Source organism: Mus caroli, chromosome 1 (genome assembly GCF_900094665.2).
Source record: "Mus caroli chromosome 1, CAROLI_EIJ_v1.1, whole genome shotgun sequence".
Classification (NCBI taxonomy): Eukaryota; Metazoa; Chordata; class Mammalia; order Rodentia; family Muridae; genus Mus; species Mus caroli.
In genome coordinates, this window is record NC_034570.1 from 57,584,082 (window position 1) to 57,607,172 (window position 23,091).

A 23,091-nucleotide genomic window follows, 5' to 3' on the forward strand; every position below is an offset into this window, starting at 1 on the left:
AGCATTTTAGTTGCTGCTCTAGAAATAAGAGACATAAAAGCTCTGCTGTTTTCCCTTGTCCCATCTCATTTTTCACTATTTTTTGAAAGCAAAGTTCAGTCTTATTAGTCATAACCATATATTTCAGTATCTTGGATTTAAAAGCATTGGCATTTGATTTTATCATTTCTAATGATAAAAGGGTCTCGGCACCTTTCTTTCTAGTTTGCGGGGTGTTTTATTTGATTCATGTAAATTGCAAGCCTGTGCCATTTGCTGCCTGGTGGAGGGTGTCAGCCTGCTGACTGGGAAAGAGTGCCTCCAATAGATGGTGGGAGGGGTGAAGAGAGCTGTCTGGGCAGGCAAAGTGCCACCAGACGGTTGGGCATGGCGAGATCACGCAGCGTGTTAGGGACTGTGTCTCTTGGTCTTTTATCTTAAGAATTGCCCCTGGAGCCTGCTCCCTCTATTCTCTGGGATTGTTTTTTGAGTCCCATGTCTGATAACTTACTGTATTAAACATGTATATTTTTCATAGCTGTTCCTAGAAACATTTGCTTCAGGGGGGAAAATAAATCTACTTTATTGGACATTTATATATCTAAATATGTCTAATACTGTGAATAATATAATTCTAAAAAGTTTTCTTCACCTTAAACATAATTTTTCATAATTACTAGAAATGTATTCAATAATTTGACCCATGAACTTAGTCCTCAAAGCCATGGGAATGTTTTGGAAGCCTTCTAAGTGGGATTATGCTTACCATCAGTGGTCCACATTGCTGTGTCTCTCTTCTTTCTCTGTCACAGGTGTGTAGCAACGAAGCCACCTGCATCTGTGATTTCACTTGGGCAGGCACAGACTGCAGCATCCGGGATCCAGTTCGGAACCCCAACCCCCCAAAGGATGAAGGACCTAAGGGTTTGTATGATTCCAGTTTTAGATCATTGCAGACTATTCCTCTCCCCTCTCCCACTGCAGCAGTAATCCACTTCCACAGCTTTGGAAGGAGACACACAGGAATATATCCTTTTGCCACAGAGATGTGCCATCCTGTGTGTACCACATTTTCAGAAGCATATTAAAATTACCTCCTATGCTTGGAACTGCATTAAGAAAAGTAAATATTCTGGCTTCCTTTAAAACAGTTTCTTCTCTGCCCTTTAAACCTTATACTTTCCCCCACTTTCCCAAAAGCCGATTATTTTATAATTCATCTAAGCCATTCCATTTTCAAATTGTACAGTCTTTGGGGCTGACATGAGACTTTTATGGCTCCTCCATATCACATTCTCTCCAGAGGAAAGTTGTAGTCTTTTATGCCCCATTCTAACAAATTCTTTTGATTTGGTAAAAGAATCAGTTCTTCAGATAGCTTTAATTTTTCAAAGGAAACGTAAAAGGTCTGAAGCTTTGTTCTAAGCAGCCGCTAAGAGAAGAGAGAGATTAGAATTTAGCATAATGAGTCTGTGGCAGTTCATAGTCACCATGTGATATTGAAAATGAGAATGCTCAGGCCCCGAGGTCAGGTGACATGCCCGTTACCCAGGCAACCAGAGGCCAAACTGGGAGCACGCTCAGTTTCTATTGCATCATTTTACAGCACTGCCTATGTAAAAATGAATATAACAGTCATTTTCTCATTATTCTCCCCTCTCTCACCCCCTCAGTTCATCCCCAAAGATCGTGAAAAGCTGTCAGTTACAATAGGCTTTAGGTAGCATCTAAGTAGCAAGTTCCCAGAAAACAAACTATCGCTAGTGCCAATTCTGACATTTGACCATGGCGTTGTACCTCAGATTCTTGTTTTAAATGGTGCTGCTAATAGTATCCTATAAATTAACTTCCATGATGTTTTCTTAAACATATACAACTAGCATCAAATGATCAACCTTGCTTTGGACGAAACATTTAAACTCTGAACTTTAGTGTGGTCTGTATGGGATAGCATGACCCTCACAGCAGACCAAGCTCCCTAGACTACACAGTTCCTAAAGAGACGGAGCCGAGTTTGTATGCATGTGGGTTGTTCCATGACAGTGAGCATGTTAAAACACACTTCAGTCCTTTGCTTAATATTCCTGGGATACTAAAATTCTATAAGAATCATTATCACACCCTCACAATCTATTTCTGCTTTCCCTATTTCCTTTCTAAAAAGGAATCCACTCCACTTCTACACTCGGTCTTCTGTTACTTTAAAACTAGAGCAAAACATTCTCGGATCCACCTTCAGAAGTTAGATTTGGAGATTTAGGCCCTGTCAAGAGAAATGAAGCCTTCTCTTCAAGCCCTCGGCATAGCACAGCCATGGCTTTCAAAGATACCTCGGTGCTGTTTGCTTCTGTGACACACAGGCGTGCTTGTGCACTGAGCTCAATAACCTTCTCCTGCCTGTTAGGTGGGAAGGGGCTCCATTAGCCACACACTAGAGGAGAGAGCATTTACAGCTGTTTTTGGTTAGACTCGCTCTCATTTTATGAGGTGGCAATCTTCATTATAGATAAGAAAATATTCCCCCTTTTATGGTAATTCAAATAATACATGGTTTTTACTAAAAAAAAAAAAAAGCATAAGAATATACACAAGGGCTGGAAAAGACAGTAAAGATTATCTATCACTCCATCGCTCAGAGGTGATTAGTGTTCACCTCGGCTGCTCCCCTCTGCTCACAGTTTTCTTCTTTCTGCTCCTGCTGAAGGCAGCAAGTCATAGGTGCAAGTTGGTTAGATAACTGCTAAAATCACCATGTGTTTATGATAATTTTGACTAAGCAAAAAATGTCATTACTTCACATAAATGAAAACCAGCTATTTTGTAAACAAATGTCCAGATAAATCAAGAAATTTTTGGACAGTTAAATAATAGCTCTGTTTTGGGGCTGGAGAGACGGCTCAGGGGTTAAGACCACTGGTTGTTCTTGTAGAGGACCTGGCTTCAGTTTCCAGCACCTGTATTTCAACACTTGGGAGGCTCAAGCAGCCTTACATTTAAGGCCATCTTGGGCTACATAAGAATTCTAGACCAGGCTAGCTAGTGAGACTATCCCTAAAACAAAACAAAACAACAAATCCAAAGTTGCCTATCTTTGTTTAATTGTATTCCCCTGGAATCTAAGAAGTGTAATGAAAATATTGCCTTTTAATACCACTTATTTTTATTTCATGCTGATCTCTCTACCAATCTTTTTTTAAAAATAATCTAATAATATTTTTTTACAGTCCAGTCATTATCCCCCTCCTGGTCTGCCTTCTGACAGTTCCTTATACCATTTCTCCTCCCCCTGTCTCCAAGAGGATGTCCCCACACCCCTACAACTCCCCACACCCCGTCAGGCCTCCCCATTCCCTGTGGCCTCAAGTCTGTCAAAAATATGGAACACTTTATGAATTTGCATGTCATCCTTACACAGAGGCCATGCTAATCTCTGAACCATTCCAGTTTTTAGTATAGGTGCTGCTGAAGGGAGCTTGAAAATATTGCCCTTTTACTCATGAACTTGGCATAAGAGATAGATGGAACCCAACTACAGCCATTAATTTTATATTTGAAGCCCCTTTGAGCTCCTCTTCTCTCAAGTCCTTCCTGTTGAGGTCACTGAAAGGAATTCTTTTCCTTTGTTATGCAAGGATAGAATAGCCTCCATTTCTGTTTAAAAGAATTTCCAGAGGCCCAGGAGATGGCTCTGTAGGAAAAGCGCTCCAGAGCACCTGTGGTGAACTCCAGGTTCAGTGAGAGCCCCTGCCTCAAAAAATAAGGTGGGAAGTGGCTGAGAGAGGTGCCTGATGCAAGCCTCTGGCCTCTACACACTTAACACTTGTGCTCACACACCCATATATGCATGTACAGACGAACACACACAGACAGATAGACAGACAGAGGGGGGAGAGAGAGAGAGAGAGAGAGAACCTGCCATTTATTTTTATTCATTTGTATCCACTCTGCTCAGTGCATATTGTGGACTGTGATGGAGTTTTCTCATTTGGTTGCTATCATGCCATCACTGTAACAAGAGAAAAAAACAAGAAAGTGGGTTCTATCACTTACACTGACTTGTGTGGGCAGAGACAGTGTGCCTAGGAAGGTTGAACCAGACCCTTTAATGAGGACCATAGTCATCAAATTAGCCTCGAAGGCAGTTCGTCCATATCTGCTGCTTTACAAACAGGAAAACCAATTATCAGTGTTAACAGCTAATTAAATAAAATGTGATCACATGAGCTTAACCCCAGTGTCTTTTCTGCTGCTGCTGCCTCATTTAAAGCAGAACGCTAAGTCCTTCTGCTCGTTCTTTGTGCATGAGGGAGAGAAGGAATGTTGGTAGCCGGGCAGCGGTTAAGCCCATTAGAGGATCAATTATTTACCAGCAGTGCTTAATATTGCTCTGAAGAAATGAAGTATATCATTAGAGTTTAGAGCTTTGAAAACAGTAACTTTAAATGTTTATAATATACCAGATATTGTTTATTGCCTTTGCATATATTCTTTAGGGGACTTTGATATGACAAAGCCTTGATTTTATAGTCCTGACCACTAAATGATTCTTCTATGTGAGTATGAAGTATTATGTATAATTATGTCAGGCATTTTTTATTAACCACAGAATCACGAAAGATTAAGGGTTTACCATATTCTACAATATTTCAGTACCTGTTTATTATTTATTTATGTAAATAGCCTCTGTATTTTTGTTAATGAATTATTGTATTTGTCTTTTTTTTTTTTTAAGACAGAATTTTGCTATGTAGTTCTAGCTGGCCTCACACCCACAATTCTCCTGCCTCAGCCTCCCAGCTGCTGATATTATAAGTGTATGCCATCATATTCAGCTGAAAATAACATAGGTGAATTAGTTAAACTGCTCTGGCTCTCCGTGGGTCGCTCTTCCAGCCACCAGCCCAAGAGCTCTCTGGATTTTCAAATGAAAGACACATTTGCCAGCTTACTTTTGATATGCCTTAACTTCTAAACCTCCCTGCAGCCAGCACACACTCCCCTCCAGTATTCCTGGCTTAACACCTCCTAAATCCATACCTCATCTTTGCTTCCCTGGCTCCTTGGCGCAGGGGTGAGGGGGTGGGATGTGTGGGGTGTGTGGGGTGTGTGGGGGTATCTTTGCTGCCCAAGAGGCTTCTGAGCAGCCCTTCCAGGGGCCACTTTCTTCCTTGTACCTGCATTCCTCCCTCCTGTCCCTTCCCTATAGGGTCTGTCCTACCCCTTCTCCTGTTCTCCTGGTGGCCCTTTCTGCCCCCCTCCCCCAGGAACTTAGAAGTTCTGCCTCTGTCATCTTGCCCAGCCATTGGCCACTGGCTCTTCATTGATCAATCAAAAAATCAATTAGGGACAGGGACCTTCAGCGTTTGGACATGTAGATTCCCAATTTTGGAACCCAAAATAAGACAAAGTATTAGAACCAACCCCCAACAAAATAATATTTGTCGTGAAATGATTTATTGCATATCCTTCCAGACATATCTCCCAGTATACTAAAATTGAACTATTTTTATTACATGGAAAGGGAGTAGGAGATATGAATTTATGTCTAGCACACTGAAATTTCCAACAAGATAAGGTATTTTTATAATATCAGTATTATGCTGTCAAATAAAGGGGTTTATTTAGTGTTTATTTCTAACCTTCAGTTTAGTAAGGCAAGTCCCTGCAGGAAGAACTGGGGCCTAGAAGCCACCAGTGCTGGCTTTGCTGCCTATTGCCTTTGAAGTGCCAAGGGATTTAGAGTTGGCCCACCCGGTTCACATAGGTGAAACACTGCCTCCTCCTGTTTTGGAAACTAAGAAAGGAACCGCCCACTTTCAAAAAGAGCAAAACAGAGACTTTTTTTTTAATGCCATAAAGGAGAACATTTATAATTTGCATCTTAATATTACACTCTTATCAGAAGTTCTGTTTTGTTTTGTTTTGTTTTTTAACCAGTAAACCTAGAGAACAGGAAGCAAGATTGAAAATAATAAACACCTACACACACACACACACACACACACACCACACACACACACACACACACACACCACACACACACACACACACACACCACACACACACACAGAGGTACTGAGGTAATGACCATGATCTATGGGCGTGGTGTAAAGAAGGGCAAGTGTGTCAGACAGCGAGGGGGAAGTGTCAAGCATCCAAAAACCAGGATTGTGTTTATCATCTGTGAGCCTTAGGAGTGCCATGATCAGGGTCATCAGAGAAAATGAACTTATGCCGTTGTACATACAACGTAGAGCTTAGACGGAAGAGAGACGTTTGCAGAGAAGGAATGAATATGAAAGAGAAATAACGAACAAAGGCAGTTCCGTAATAAATCAATGGCTGTGGAAGTGAAGCTACACTGCGAACTTCCAAAGGCCCAAGGAAAATTCTCTTTCAAATTTTTCATCATGGCTGCATTCACAAATGTGTCCCCTGTAAAATGCTGCCCACCCAAGGGTCACTCAATTAGTTCCTGCCAAACAGATTTGGAAACAAGCCAAGTCTGAATTTAAAGAGATAAAACCCTGTTCGGGATCATAGTAAGGGACCTGGTGGATTTTTACTTGTGCTGGAGCTGGCCCCATGATGGGAAGCACACGAGAGATGAGCTCTGTGAAAGCTAATCTCCACCTCCTCTCATTTGCTTTGTGTTAAGAGCACTTATCTGTTAAGAATCTGAAGATAATTATTCTCTCTAGTGCTGATTAAGGCTCATCATCTGCCTGCCTGGAATACGTGCTTGAAGCATCTTCAGAATTTTTTTTCTTCTTCTTCCCCGATCAGGTTTCTCATACCTGCACAGTGGGCCACTGAGTCCTCCCGCTTCCACAGTGAGGAATTATACAACAAATGTAGAAGAGTTTGCAAAATTGTTATCCATCTTTCATGTGGTAGTTATAATTTTTAAAACTAATGAATATTAAATTAACATCACATTATATGGAAGAGCAAGGAAATATTTTCCTATAATTTATCAGATCTACCGCATGTGACAGTTAAAGGGAAGGTAGGATTGACTGGTGAGTTTTGACTCTAAGGGTCAGTACTTAAAAATTAAGCCCCTCCTCCCCAAAAGTTATGAACTAACATATTTGTTAATTTAACATTCTGAAGACAGCGATTTTATTTTAAGAAAACGAGTCAAGTTTTATGTTTGGAATGCCTTTCCTTTCTAGTCTTTGTCTCTAGAGTTTGGAAATCTGAGATGTAATTTGAGTCATTTTGGATGGAAATGTGGGCTTCATGCCACGGGCCATCTCCTGTCTTCCTCCTCCTGTGCTTCACTAGACTTTCTCTGTGTAATGTTGTGTCTCCATCTCTTCATTTTTAAAGGTCTATCTCTAGTTGTGTTTAGTTAATGGTCTTCAGACTCTTGTTTATAATATTTACCTTGTGATAAAGTGAAGTAACTGCAAAGTTGTTAAGCAGGCTGAGAGATTCAAGATTCTCTCCCTTTGGGGGTGATAGCCTACTGAATGCTCCACACGTGCAATAGGAAGCCTTAAACAACTGTGGCCCTGAGTCTCAGGTCTCAGTCCTATTCTCTGTGTTCACAGAGTACAGTCCTGTTGAAGTGAAACTGTTCTCGTCACGAAGGTCGATTCCATTCCATACCTTCCATTTTTTGTAGAAACAAGAGACAAGAGTGTCTCAGCCAGTTCCCTTTTACCCTTTCAGACATCACTGACCCTAAATAATATTCCCTCCTATGTTAATATCTGACTTCATGTAGCCCATGTGGAGAACACAGTGGGCATCTCTACCTGTTCCAGGTCTTTTCCCCAACCTTGGAAAGCTTTGCACAGAAGTGATGGCGTACGGCTGCAGAGCATTTCTGCTCTGTACTAATAAGTGCTTGGTGGTCTGCGGCAGCCTCTGCCGTCCGTCTTCAGAGGCCCTCTCTTTCTCTCAGCACACACAGTTATACACTGGAATCTATAGTCCAAGAACTAAATATCCATTTCCTATGACAGAAGTGCAAACCTTGAGTTATTTAGAGTATGCTTTCCAATCACCTTGCAGGTAAATTACACAGGATTTTAAAGCTACTCTATTGGGTGTTTATGAATTTTCACAAAACTGAATGGTGTATTCTCCATTTAAATGATGTTAAGCATATTTTGCAGTTTGAAAAATTTATAAAGCATGCATCAATGGTTAGTTTATAATTACAATATAAATTTGCTATGGTTGAGTTAAAGATTTACCCTTATACTGCTAGGCATTATAACTCAGAGTGGATTAGTTATCAGCCTAAAGGTATTTATAAGGCATTATATTTTAAAGTAGAGCATGTAGAGTTTGAAGATAAAAATTATTTTCATATATTCTCTGATGTATGCCCATCTCTGTTTCAAATTTCTGAGTGAAGATATCCATACTTAGCCAACTTTCAAAGCATTTCCTGGAGAGATCATTTTTGTGTGATAGTGAAACCAGTGTATGATTTTTCTCTGTTTTAAAAACAAATCTCCGTTTCCCTCCACACAGTGAACATGGCCACGAGCAGGCTCATAGGGGCCGTGGCTGGCACCGTTCTGGCCCTAGGGGTGATTTTTGGAGGCACAGGGTGGGGCATAGAGTAAGCATACCGAGTGTCTGCGTGTCTCTCTGTGGTGTGTGAGGCGACTCTGGCCTGGACCTGACCCTTCCATGCTTGTCCTGTCGATGGTTGCCCGTGCTGGTGTAATCTGTGCTGTGATTTTGAATGTATTGTGTCTTGTGACTTGTGATGTTTCTTGTGCACCATAGAACCTTCTCCTGTCTGGAACAATGTGGGGCATAGAACAGTGTCCGGTGCTTATTCACAGTTAAGGCAAGAGCCCAAGACTCCCTTTGCTCTCCTGCTGGCAAGGCTTTCAAAGTACAGACCTTTATTATTATTATTGTTGTTGTTTTACTATTAATTGGCAAAATGCTTTTATGTGAGTGTTTCATAGAAGCATTTTAACGATTTTATTTCACTATTCAAATAAATTCATATATACAATTAGGAATGCCAGCAACTCTCACACTTTTTAAAGATAGTGAGAATGAGAGCCAGTTAATGCTTTCCTATGGACTTAGACTGACATGGCAGGCTTCAGCTCCATCTGTCTGAGAATAACATCAAGGAAGTCAATTTCTTTCCTTTTTTTTTTTTTTTTTTTGTTATAAGATTGGTTCAGGGTTCAGCTTTGAAGTGTTCGTACACATTGGAGCAAGGAACATTATAAATGAAAATATATTAAGTTCAAACCTGCACAACCTTAGCAACAGCTGCAGCTCATCCTGCAGTTTTGTCTTTAAAGTCCCTAGTATCGGAACCACTGTGTTGTGATCACTTTCTCATTAGATTCCCAGAAACTCATCTCTCCTGATGCTCTGGTGAGCTTGCTCTGCACTTAATCCTTGCCCTCTAAGTAGCTGAGATTGCTATGCACAGACTAGCTTATCAGGAAGCCCTGTTTTCTTCAGCACCCAGAAAGCAGAAGTCACCCTTCACACCCTGTGTTTTCTGTTCTGCTAACACTTCATAGTAGTCCCCCGCAACCCTCCCCCTCAAAAAAAATCATTGTCTCAGGGAGACACTACCTATCCTTGACTTAGCTCAAAGAATGAGCATGTGATCATGTACATTGTTGGCACAGCCCTCAATTTCTACTGGTTAGGGACACATCTGCTCTCCTTGCATAACTGAGTCAGGCAACTTGGGCACCAAGATAGCCATGGGAAAGGAGCAGACATGCATATTACACATGATGCTATTCTACCATAGTTGCAAGGCCTGGCCAGCCTTGGATCTTTTTTTAAAAAGTTTTGGAGACAGGGTCTCACTCTATCGCTTATATGTTCATTTACTGGGTAGCCTAGGCTGGCCTTGGTCTTACAGCAATCCCCCTGCCTCAGATTTCTAAATTCTGGGATTATGGTATGAGCCCTCATACCCAGCCTAGCCTAATGATGCTCTTAACTCGTGCTCCCTTAGTACAGTCTGTGAAGCATCTTAGATCGGGAGAAGGGGGGACCGTGGAAAGGGCTTGTTTTTCTCTTTACCTGTGAGAAGATAAAGCATGTAACCATGCTAAAATGTTTGACTGTAAGAAGTCAGTCCTGCAAGTTGCATCTTGTCATTGTTGGCCAGATGTTCCTATCCCAGGGCCAAATTCTAGACATATGTTCATGTGTAATTCTTCTAAGAGGAAAGGCAGTTTTCCAAAGATCTTCTCAAATATGTCTTCTATCTTCCTTAGTGGCCATAGTTTCGGTGCCTTCAGATATAGCCGAAGCCATGACATTTGGTCAACCATCTGGTCTTAGAGATGGATAGGAACCAAAAAAAAAAAAAAAAAAAATCTTTATTGTAAGCAGTCCTGTTACCTTTGTTTCCATCCATCCTATCCAGTGTGGCTGGTATGTTGCTATGCTTGTGACAGGTAAGTGTCTACGTGTATGCTTTAAAACAAAAACAAAAACAAAAATAAGACTTGATGTTCTTGTTTTATAAACATTTCCTCTATAGCTTATTAACTTTACCCCCTTTAAGTTTCACTTATTTGTAATTGATATGTAATGAGTTTTTAGAAAATAGAATCATCCAGTACAACATAGTTTTAATGCTTCCTCATTTAATTGACAGTGTAACCAATGTTCATGTAACCAATAACATGGACAGATTGAATTTTTGAATTCTAATATATAGAATTTAAATATATACCCCAGGAATTACTTTCCATGGATTCTGTATTGAATCTGATCCTAACCTATTCTGAACCAACAAAGTAAATTTGCTTAAGTGTGGGTGCATACAAGGTACTATGAACGTAATTTTTGAATGCCTTCTCCAAATTTCACAGAGGAGAGATGGAGACAAAAATATGTGGAATAGCATGGAGTTTCATCAAGGCAGTTATTCACAAACTTCCTATAAAGGGCGGGGTGTAAATAGTTTTGTCTTCCAATTTCTCAACAGTGCTGTCAGTGTATATGCAAAAAGTCATGGCTGTGCTACAATAAAATGTCTTTACCCAGATAGATAGTGAGGCCAGATGTTGCCTGTGGGCTCCAGTGCTCTGACCCTTGACTTATAACACAAGTCTTGAAGTCAGGCAAGTCCACGTTTGGATCTTGTTTCCATTATCTATTGGCTTTATAATTGTCTGGGCATTCATCTCTTGAGCAGGATGGTCCAAATTCCACCTTGCATGTTCCTGTGTGAGGAGGATTCAATGTGATGATGTGTCAAATGTTCAGAAGTGAGTGGAGTCGGGGCTCACTCTGCAGTCTCTATCATTATCATTCTCACTGCTGTTATTTCAAGGACAATTTGTTATTGTCCTTGATGTATCTCCAAAAGCCATCATGCTCTAAAGACCCTCTATGATTTAAGAGCATGTCAAAACCCAGGAACCAGATAAGACCCCATCCTGGAACCCTACTGTACCACCTTCTATCCACCCACTTACACGTCTAAAGTTGTGTGGTGTCCACTATGTGAGGAGAAAAGAGATTATTCTGCTCAGAAAAGAATGAATGTCTGCAAAAAAGATGAGGGTTTTAGGAAAACCAGCAAAATTGACTGCTTAATGATTTATAGGCAAGTATATGTAGTTAGCACTTAATATATTTGGTTATTAGGAGCCACTGCTATGCCTATGCATAGTAAATCCTGGAGGATGTGAAATTTCCTCTTTCATTTTAACTATGTATAACTGTCTTGATTGTTAACAGCCAAATGAAGAACACTGGAGTTACTGTAATTTGTTACCAACTATTAGCAGTGGTGTTCTCTTTACTTCACATTATCATTCCTAATATCTTTTCCAGTCTTTAAATATATCACCAAGTTTCAAATGTCTCTCAATGAGAAATGTGAATTTAGCGAATTTAAAAGATATATTTCTGGCGCATGCCTTTAATCCCAGCACTCGGGAGGCAGAGGCAGGATTTCTGAATTCGAGGCCAGCCCCATCTACAGAGTGAGTTCCAGGACAGCCAGGGCTACACAGAGAAACCCTGTCTCGAAAACAAAACAAAACAAAACAAAACGATAATTTCTCAAGTGGAATGTAAAGAATCCTTTCTTCCCTATTTCCTATAAATTGCTCATATAAATTTCTCCTATCTCTGCAAGCTCACTTTGGGGCCTTAACACTGAAGAAATATCTGAGGGAAAAAAAGTTTCAAAGCCAGGTCTTTACTGGTCGACCTCTTCCAACTAAATTCTCACTGTCTCCCAGTGTAGAACAAACAGCATTGAGAGTGTTTTCTGTCTCTCCGATGGAGGAACACTATCAATGGCTCCTCCTTCATCTTATCTATTCAGCAGCAGATGGGGCCAGTGCTAATGGAGCCCTGTTCTTTATTTGCACAAACCTGTTTGATTTATGATATGGGTGGAGAAGAGAAAGAGACAAAACACATATATGAAAGCAAGCAGTGCTGATTTATTTCAAGTTTGGAGGAAGATTAACCTAACTGAGTTTAAGATCAGTGGGAAAGAAAGGACAGACTTAAAGACAAATCATCCAACCAGAGATGGAAGTGTCTGACCTGGGATTAAGCTAGGAGGAAAAAGCATCAGGGGCCTTGCACAGCAGGGTTTTGCCTCCTGAAGCTGTTTACCTGCCTTTCCTTTGTGGTAATGAAAGTAGTTGGCTCACATGACTTTCTTCCCATGATCCTCTGTCACAGGTCCTAGCGCCACCAATCTCATAATAGGCTCCATCGCTGGTGCCATCCTGGTAGCAGCTATTGTCCTTGGGGGCACAGGCTGGGGATTTAAGTAAGCAATGCCGCATGTCTTCTTCTCTGTGGCTCGGGCACCTCTCTTTTCTGCTTACATAACCTGGTTTTGAGTTCCTGCTACGAGACTTTGGTGTTGATAATACAACCACCACCACCACCACCACAACAACAAAAAGACGCGCTTTTACTCAGAAGTGGGTTAGAAACGTAGAACATGGAGCTTCAAATGCCATCTTCAGGCAAGCAGGGAAGTACAAGCTAGGGAAGGAATTCCCTTTAATTTGAGCCCAAGCCATTCTAGAAAGTAAAGACACTGTGCCCTGTGGGAGCAGCCTCCTGTAGTGCTCTCATGTGCACTTAGGTGACCAAGCAAACATGTTGGAAATAAATACACTTGAATTCATAGTTGTTTCTGCTAAACACTGGCTTATAGTCTAACCTCAGTCAGCACACAACCATTGTTTTTTACGTGTAACCTTGTGATTTGAAAAACCTTCATTTTTTCACTTAAAAATATTTTAATTAAAAGCAATGGCTTTGTGGCATTTACTGTAACCTTGGTATAACTGACTGGCCTGCTGTGCTTTCATAATGACTTTTATTTTGGATTGCATATTGATACTCAAGACTGCTAAAGCAGACCATACTGGATAGTTGCAGATAAACCCTACAGTGTTGAAAGTTTTTAAACCCCATTTATCTAGTTTGGATATTTTGTACCTCTGATTCATTAGAGAATCACTTTCAAGCATTTTGAGCCCTGGTTATTTGATTTTTAATATTTGTAGATAAGCCTTCCTCTGCATGTAGTCTCTTTCATAGATTAAGTAAGTTTCATCCAGATTAATGGGGATGAATTTAAGTGGGAAATGAAGCCTGCAGTCAAACCAGAGCCCCTCACTTCGCTTTCATCCAGCCACTCAGTGGAGGAAGCTTTGTCTTAAACAAACTGTTAGTGGCTTTCATTAAAGCCAGTTAAAATGTTATCATTAAAAGCTGACTGTGAAAGAAAAAAATACCAAGATATAATCTAAATAAATCAACATTTTCTGCTAATTTGTTATGGTGTTAGAATTTAATGAGTAAGCCCGTAGCATTTGAAAAGCTTCTAATTGGAAACGTGTATTGAATGGTGCTTGTTTTCTACACAGATGTCTATAAAGTTGGACTTGTTTAGTGAAATAGCAATGTTGGCATCCACTTGCTTGCAGAAACACACAAACTGATGAGGGCCTGGTATCTGGATTTCCCCTCATTTGAACGAGGTGTTGTCCAGCACATAAGGACCAGCTCAGAAGCCATGTGTTTTGGTTTGGGTTTTCCTCAATCCAGAAAACTTTTCTTAGTGTCCCACTACTGTGAAAAAGTCACCCTATATTATAGAAAGTCTGTACTCTATTTATAATGCTTCCTTAAAAAAACAAAAACAAAAACAAAACTAAATGTGCTTCCAGAAAAAGAAATCTGGTTCACTCTATGGCGTGGAGCATCTTAGCATTAAGACATGTTCATCTCAAAGACCCAAGAAACTGTCTCCTGTGCGTCATTGCCATGCAAGGCCATGCGATGGCAGATGTACCATTTCTTTGTTCTCGGTGAGAGCACACTGTTCTGTAGCAGGACCTCGAAGCAGCAGCCTGGCTAGCTCTCAGCTTGAACTGCATGTTGGGGGAGAAGCCTTTATGACTGTGTGGCTAAGTGGATTAGACTCTGTGCAGATGATTCACATCTGAGAGATGTCCAGTCGTCAGAAGATCAGGGCATGAGGTGAGGGGTGGATACAGAGGTTCAAACCCAGCTCCGCTGACTGTGCGTGGGGACTGTGACATAGGGACCCTTCTGGATGAGCTCAATTAAAGCCCCTTCTTATTTCCTGTCCCTGTAATATTTCCTTTTTGGTAAAATGTAGAAAGGCGCAATACTACACAATACCATGCAGGAGATATTTTCACGCCCTGAGGGTGGCAGGCCAGGGATGCTCCTCAGATGATTAACCTCCCCTTTGTGTGACTTCTGGAGTTGGAATTGAGAGACACGGTTGTGCTCCGTGCTGCACATACATTGTTGTCACACTGTTTGCTTTTAGATCTTAATAAGAGCTGGTGGTTTGTATCAAGCTGTGAACTGTTACTCCTGCCTTGAAATGGAGGGCTGTCTGCACTCGGGGGAAAAACACTCGTTTCCCCTCCACTTGGACAGTTTTGAAGACAATTAGAGATAATTTGGAAGTACTGGGTTGGATGTCCTTCAGAGCTTTACTGAATTCAGTGTAAATAAAACCAGTTTCCCTTAGAAGCAGCAATTGGAAATAGTTGTAAAAAAGATGGTTTTAGACAGCACTATTGGGAATCCTTCCTGAAACTGGGGCACTATTCCCAGAAGTAGAGTGTGAAAGATGCCTGCCTGCAGCCTTTGAGAGCTGGAAACTTGAGATGAAAGGAACAGGTACAACTGATGGGGGAGAGGGGGACTTTTTTTAGTGTCACCGTCCTTTAGATGTGATATGCTGAGTAATTTAGATGAGGAAGAGGGTCCTAACCATCGTTGACCGGCACAGATATACAAATACAAGCAAGAAACACCACTATGCTGTCAGCCGACATTGCCTTTCTGATTCTTTCCCGAGAGCACCCTTCTTCTGAAGTTGGTGCTAAAAGGTATTACTTTGGGAGAACACGTGAATATGTGTGAGTGGGTGCACTTTCCATGTAGTAAGGTTATGCTAATGTATGAAAATGATTGTGATCTAAAAATAACATTAATTAAGGTTGCTTCTTTTTAGTCAGATAGCTGAGCCTGAAGCGTTTGGTTAATGTGCACAAGATTTCCATATGCAAAGTTGTAGAATTCCCAAAAAGGAAAAAAAAAAGTACTCTCTGGTGGAATTCTCACCATTGCACCCGTGTATTCTGTTATATTGAGTAGTATAAAAACCTAGTAACATTAGGTAAGGCTAGACTCCGTGTTCTAGAAGTCTGAGGCCCGACGGGATGACTGAGCAGATGTGTTCATTTCCAGGTGTTGAGCATCTTGTGCTTAATTCTAAGGTGTCTCGTGGAACATCATCTGCGTTGGGTTTTTTTGTTTGTTTTGTTTTGTTTTGTTTTGCCACATGCTTTTCCTCTTCACCTACAAAATGAAGTTGTCAGCCGTGACGAGGGGACCACTAACCTTGGTCATGAACGGTTGGCTCATGGAGGTTCCTCATTCAGGCCGAATAACACTGGTACTCAAACTACCAGAGTTACTGTTTTTACTGGACAGCGGAACATTATTTTAGTAGTGTCTTCCTGAAAGGTTAAGGAGAAGGGGATGAGTATTTTGCATATGCATTAAAAACAGGGTCGCTATTTCTACTTTCACAAAAACTGTTTAGGCAACACACCTGTCTTTCGTAGTTACTGTTGCTGTGATAAAACACCATGACCAAAGCACAACTTAGGGAGGAAAGGGTTTATTTGGCTTACAATTCTATATTATGGTCTGTCGTTGAAGGAAGCTAGGATAGGAACTCAAGCAGGGAAGGAACCTGGAGGCAGGAGCTGATGCAGACACCATGGAGGGGTGCTGCTTATTGGCTTGCTCAGCTTGCTTTCTTATAGAACCCAGGACCACCAGCCCAGGTGGTCCCACAATGGACTGGGCCTTCATCTATCAAGCCTTAGTTAAGATTTCTCTATAGGCTTGCCTACAACTTCATCATAGGGAGGCATCTTCTCAATCAAGGCTCCCTCCTTTCTGATGTTAAGTTGACAGAAACACTAGCCAGTATAACCTCCTAAATATGAATACAAGAATTTAGATGTGAGCTAGATGCGTGCACACAGTATTTATCGCTAATAAGTGATAGCAATGATGGTGGCAAGAAGATGACATAAAGGTGCCAATCAGGTAGTTTTCTGACAGCCCTTACCACAACATTGATGCCGGGCTGAGTATGGGCTGTTCCACCATATTACAATGTGTTAATCATTGGAATACCCCAATATTCCATCTGGTCTCCATGGGTTCCCATGGCAAAGTGGGTTTCCACCCCTGCCAGCAGAGACCATAGTAACCTCTCAGGGCAGTTCTTGATAAAATGTTCTCTAAGAGCCTGCAGTTGTCACAGGTGGCTGTCCTACTGAGAAGTCATTGGCATGAGCACCCTCCCTTAGCTCTGAGCCATTGGCGGTTAACCTCGGTTCCATTCTGTTTTATTTCTTCTCTAAAGAAAAGACTGTTACAGTTGGTACTCCTCTAAAATGACAGCCAAAGGGTTCTGGTCAGAAAAATAACTGAATCTTGGTGGGGAGGGAAAGTATTTTTGATTTTCTTAAAGTTAGGATGCCTTGAAATCAATTTTAACCAGTTTCTGTTTGAGAATGGTAACCAAGTGGTTGCTTTCCTTTCTAATTTCTGTGTCATATTTCAGTGCAGAATAAGGAGCCACATTACCTTACTGTCCAAGACTCTTGGGCTAGACACTTTCTTCTCCATACATCACCATGACGCCAGGCTGATCAGGAAGACGCATGTGTTTCCTTGACTCAAACTTCCAAGAACATAAACTCAATCTAAGGTGGCCTAGAGGCTTGGTGTGTGTGTGTGTGTGTGTGTTGGTGATGGGCATGGGGACTAAGATGAGAGAGACAGTAGGTGACTAGAGATGGCTCTGTAGTTAAAAGCAGTTGGTATCCTTCAAAGGACTGGGATTTGGTTCCCAGCACCCACATGGTGGCTTGCAACTGTTTAAAACTCTAGTTCCAGGGGATCGGCAAAACATTCATACACATAATTTTTAAGGGTGACAATAGTCGGTAGCTCTACATCTTTGTTAGAAGGCCCATGAAAGCTATTGTTACCTAGAGATCTTTACTGATGTGTGGATGTGTATGTATATAATACATGCAGTATAGGCAAAAGTTTAGATTTCCTATAGGTATCAAACATTGATTAAAAACAGTGTCATTGTGAGGCTAATGGATTGCACTGATATTTTACAATGATCCAGAGAATCCTTTCTGGTTGTGCTAACAAAGTTGCCTTTATCCAGTAAGCAGAGGGCATCCAGATGTCATGGTTTGGGAAGGAAGCCAGCAAGGACCTGTCTAATGTAGGTTTTATTTTCACATTGAAACTAAACAAAGAGTCTTGTGTTCATATAGAAAATTCAGGACAGACAGTGCTCAATGTACAGTGACCCACAGTGAATGTATGGCTTACCTATGAGGGAATGTCACAGAGACCTTGCAGAGTTCCCTCTCCACTCATCTCTGGGTTCCCTCTCCCCTAAACTTCAGATTACTTTCTTCACTGCTGGGACTTTAGTGGAAGAGAAAATGTCCTCCAGTCCTCTGTCTGTACTGTTCACAAAATTGGTGGTTCTATGGGGTAACGACTTCTTAGTCTGACCAAAGAACTTAGTAATCCTTTAGAATGTTGTTCGATGAGGAAAGCTCAATCTAAGCTTCAAATTTGACTTTGGAGAGGAACACACACCTTTGGACACTGAAGTTTCCTGGGTGCCTGGCTGAAGTAGAATTTTAGATCTCTCTTTATAAACATGCTACTTGGCTATTCTGTCTTTGGGCATACCCTGTGTTTGAATGAAAGAATCTAAATATGGGTAATGTGCCCTTGTCCTGCTCAGTGGCTTTATTCTGTCCTCAGCATTTATATTAATTGAGGACATTTGTTTTATATTTCACCTGAATTGCAGTAATATGCACATCTGGCTTAGATAGGGTCCCTGGTCCTCAAGGTTAGGCAGTAGGTTGTTTCTCTCCCGCAAGTCTTCACTCTTAGACATCTTCTCAGAGAGCATGAACTTTGATGGGAGATGCAGGTCCTGAGCAACCCCAGTAAGTTCATTTGGTGACAGCCACATCATGGGGATGTCACATTCAGTCTTACCCATAGGTAAGTAGAGTCAGCAGTGCCTGCTCTCAAAACCATTTTTGATTTCAGAGGACTCGGCAGTAAGTCAGCAACTCTAACGCAAAGGTGTTTGCTGCATCAAATTAAGTCACTAGGCCAAGCCACCACATGTCCAGGCTTTTGTGAAGATGTTTCAATGGAGACTTAAGAAAAGGGAAGTTTTTGTTGAAGATATTCATGCTTGGTATTTAAAAAAAAGAAAGGAAGGAAGGAAGAAAGGAAGAAAGAAAGGAAGGAAAGAAGAAAGAAAGAAAAAGCATCAAAGTGGGCCTTCTGGGAAAGTAGGAACTTTGCAGGATATTTTCCTATGGATTTTAAGCTTTGGTAGTGTTTCTGTTTTGAAGGACATGTGGGGGTGGGGGTGGAGGAATCTGTCATACTATTTTGGTACCTAGGGCCAGTAAAGGTGTTCAGCTGGCCCTCAGTAGTGGGCAGGGGAATGAGGGTGCAAGGGCTCCTCAGCCTCCAGTTTTGCATGATGCCTTGGTGGCTGTGGAGTTGTGCCCGCCAGTATGCAGACTAATGCATGAGCCCCTTGCTTGATGCCCCACATGAAGCCAGACCATGGGAGGTTACAACCAACTCACATTGTTGCTGTGTTGTGTCTTGCTTTTTTTTTTTTTTTTCTTTCTCTTCAAGCCCAGGAATCACTTTTTAGGAGACTGGACACTGAGTGAGGCACTTGAACCTGCTTCTCTCCACAGAGCTAAACTGCTGCATTTGCTTGCCTAACCTGGCCCTGTGTCCATTCTCCTGAGTGTACCACCTCCCTGTGCACTCTGTCTGCCAACTTTCCACCATGAGAAGTGCCTGTTCCGTAGTGGAGTAAGACCTCACACATCCAAGGCAGAAATAGCCAGGCAGAGCAAGGATTTGGTGAGCTCTGTTACTACAGAGCTCTGGGGGTTTGGAGGGAACAGCTACAAGACCTTCCAAGTTCTTCCTAGTTCTCATAGGTGAAAACTACTATCCTGTAGTACTTTTCATCTGGTGAAATAGCAGTGGTATTTGCTTCTGAAATTAGAACAATTTGTGGTTTAAAATGAACAATCTGAAGTTTCCCCTAGTGTTCCCCAAAGTGTGTAGTCTCAATGGGGAAATGCAAAGATGTTCCAAAACATTAGCTGATCTTTGTTTCTGATTACTTGGAGACTGCCTCTGTGTGAGCGGATTATTCTGCTCTGGGACACGCACCATTGTCGTTGTCATCCTTTGTCTCTCACTGTCATCTGATTAATATTATGGCTTCTCTTTTCCTCTTCCTGCATCTTCTTTGACGTACTCTGGAAGAAACGTCAAGAAGAGGAGATTCGATCCCACTCAGCAAGGCCCCATCTGAATCGGCTGCACTGGAGGAATGCCACCTTGCACTGTTGGGTTCTGGGAATGACATGTTTTCAGCCATGCTGCCGGAACTCTTAAGTCTGTAAAGAAGACCCTTGGGTGGTAATGACTACAGAGCCTCAGATCTGAGAATGGAGATGGGGTACAAGACAAAGGTCCCTTTTGGAAATAACTTCAAGTAACCCCCCCCCCCATCACCTGTCAATAAAGGGAAGGGGGTTAAAGACCATGTCATTAAAAAAAAAAAACTTCAGAATCCTTTTTTTTCTTTTTAAATAAAGGAGAAGGGAGTAACAACAAGTGCAATAAAAGAACAAATAGCAAATGACCCTGCCCCCCAGCCTGCTGGCACTTAATATCTTCTAAATGATTTGGCATGATTTTTTTTCCTTTTACTATCAAAGACAAACTCCAGTGGCATGAAGATCCAATTTTGGAAAGGGTAAAAACTGCATGGCATATATAACAACAAGCTAGCAAGCCAACCTTCAGCAAATCCTACAGTGGAAATCCCGAGGGGAAGATGACAGATGACCACACAAACGCTACCTGGGTCTGGATTAATGCCTTTCCATCCTCCACCACCCCTGTCCACCTCTGCCCTGGCCAACCCTTTCCCTACGTGCCCCTGGCCCACTCTAGACATGCCCATGGCAGCACTCATCTGGACTGTGTTCTTGTTGATCCGCTGTACCCATCATTTCTCTCCTGGACCAAGCATCCTCTGGCAATGGGAACTGGAACTTGAGCAATGCTATTGTACAGTTCTTTTCTAAGTGTAGATATGGAAACAAGATTTCGATATGCCAGTTTGCTTGTCTGTATGGAAATGTTTTCCGTGCAAAGATTCTCTCTATACTTGAGTTTGTTGCTTGCTCCACATCTTATTTTTCTTTCTTTTCTGTCATTTTCTTTCCTCCTTTGTCTCTGTCCTCTCTTTTAACATGTCCACCAATTGTTAAGCTTGCTTAACAAGACGGAAGTAGCCACAGATGCAGGGAGTTTGGGCACAAATCTAGTATGTTTGAAACCAAATATTAAAAGAGTGGGGGGGGGCACAGAAAATAACCCATAACAAGAACACAAAAGATTATGTAAATGTGAGTGGATATGTACTGATGGATCTAACACTTTTGATGTCATCATAAGCACATGTATATACTGTAGGAAAACAGACCCTTCTCAAATTAATCACAAAAGTGCCAAGCTCATTGTTTTAGTTTCTGGTTTCGACAGCTCTCTTTCCCTGTCGTAAATGTGAAAGGAGGAGAAACTTAAAGCCTTAAATAAAAAATTAATAACTTTCAAATGCTGGAAGCTCGGAAAAAGTTAAGCTTTACATTCTGTTCATATTCATATGTATTTTTTTATATAAATTTCATTTATACTTCATCTAACTGCCTCGGGAAGTAGCCTGTGTGACAGAGCCCCAGTGTGGCGAGGCAGCACAGCTGGTCATTTCTGCTTATTTCAGGTTGTCATTCTGCATGGTGATTCCAGGAACTCACCCGGCTCTCAGTGTTTTGCTGAGACTCTGGGTTGCGATGGGATTTCACTGTGTATGAATCCACACCCTTCTTTCTCCTCCAGGTAGCTGGGGAGATAGAATCTGGGCATTCCCAGGACTGTCTGAGTTTCCCTCATCTTCCCCCATTCCTTCTTTAAGTATTGCCGGAGCTTCCAATGCAATCCTAAGGGAACAGGCTACTGAGGAAATTCTCTCAGGTTTGTTTCGGACATGCAGGTATACAGTGAACACCCATCAAGAATTCAGACCCGCCAGAGAGCCCCTACTTCTCCACGGGCCCATTTTTACCAAGAAGACATCCAGATAAACTATGCATTTCTTCCCGGCACTGAGTTACCTTTTACATTTAGCTCTAAGGCCCTCTCCAGCAAGACCAGTGACTTGTTTTACAACATATTCCTTGACTAGAAGGGAGGAGGATTTCCTAAAAATAGACTGCATGAAACTGGACTTTCCCTCCTCCCCCAAAGATATCTTTAAGTGTTGGCTTTTCACCCTCACAGAGTAGAAACCTTGATTGCTATATACTACCCCAAACCATAACTTAACATCTTAACCTTCGGATGGCTTTCTGAGAAACAGGTGCTATGCAGGTATGCAGTCTTTCGCTTGAATTTGCTGTTTGTTTATATAGTAACAACAGGGCTATCTATAAGGCTTATTGGTCTTATTCCTGGTTCCATAAGACACAGGTTGTACCCCTTTACTTAATGGCATTGGCTCAGCTTGGAGGAAGGTCAGAGGAAACTCAGATGACTTGGTATCTCTTCCTGTTGTTGCAATGTTTCGGGGTCCACTTCACTATGAGATACCAAGCAGCTGCCAACCTCACCATACTCATTTCATTACTATTTCTGAGGCACCGTGGTGACTTGATCCGACATACAACCACATCAGTTACAAAACAGATCTCTATGGTTAACTTTTGAACATTTCACAAACAACATTGTAAATGTGCGATGTTATGTTTTAAATCAGACCACAGTGGTCCCCAAATACTATGTACATATGACAAATGTCAGTGTAACTTTTTGTTACACTGACAGTTTCATAGGTAAACAAACCTACGCTCCAATGTTAAATTATGCTTGTGTGTGCAAAATGCACAAGCATTAGGCTATGTGTGTACGGACATGAGGGTAGTGCAGTCGTACTGTAAGAAATGGGTCAGAATCATTTTCAGTGGTGTTAGGTTATGTAGCTTCAGACTCCATGCTGCATTTTCTCTTGCATATGCCATCCATTTGCTTACGTTGGAGTGTGAGTATTTCTTCTTATTAATTTGAATTCAAAGCACAAGCCTCCCATTGTTCAACATTACCCAACAAGAGTGTTCAGTGATGACCGAGTTCCCATCTCACCTGCTATACTTTTACTGCAATAATTAATGACACCTGGATGAGGAGGCGTGCGCTGACCTCATTGTTCACCCGGGATAGTGCATGAGCCCACTGAATTAGAGCTGCTTCTACCAGCAAAGTGAGCAGTACACATAGGTGCATGTTTGAAACATGAATCACATAGAGCTATGGAGTTTTGCCAAATGATGTGTTTTCTTTTTCTTTTTTCTTTTTCTTCTTTTTTTTTTTCTT

General features: G+C 41.5%; 1 protein-coding gene and 1 non-coding gene across 5 annotated transcripts in view; one reads left to right on the forward strand and one right to left on the reverse strand.

Moving 5' to 3' along the window:
- Adam23 (ADAM metallopeptidase domain 23) overlaps positions 1–23,077 on the forward strand; it is a 149,964-nt gene extending 126,887 nt beyond the window's left edge. Inside the window, exons 24-26 of one of the 4 annotated variants that reach the window (XM_021167059.2) lie at positions 792–903; positions 12,655–12,745; positions 19,918–23,077. In XM_021167059.2, the coding sequence (XP_021022718.1) occupies positions 792–903; positions 12,655–12,745; positions 19,918–19,966 (252 nt within the window). In that variant the 3' untranslated portion in view covers positions 19,967–23,077. Of the gene's footprint in view, positions 1–791; positions 1,176–8,472; positions 8,831–12,654; positions 12,746–19,917 lie in introns of those variants that run through there. The other 3 variants (XM_029477539.1, XM_029477536.1, XM_029477522.1) reach the window with 3 other exon arrangements.
- Positions 3,350–3,452, reverse strand: LOC115032380. The gene has a single exon (XR_003838061.1). It is a non-coding gene; the product is annotated as a U6 spliceosomal RNA (small nuclear RNA).
- Positions 23,078–23,091: the final 14 nt, after the last annotated feature.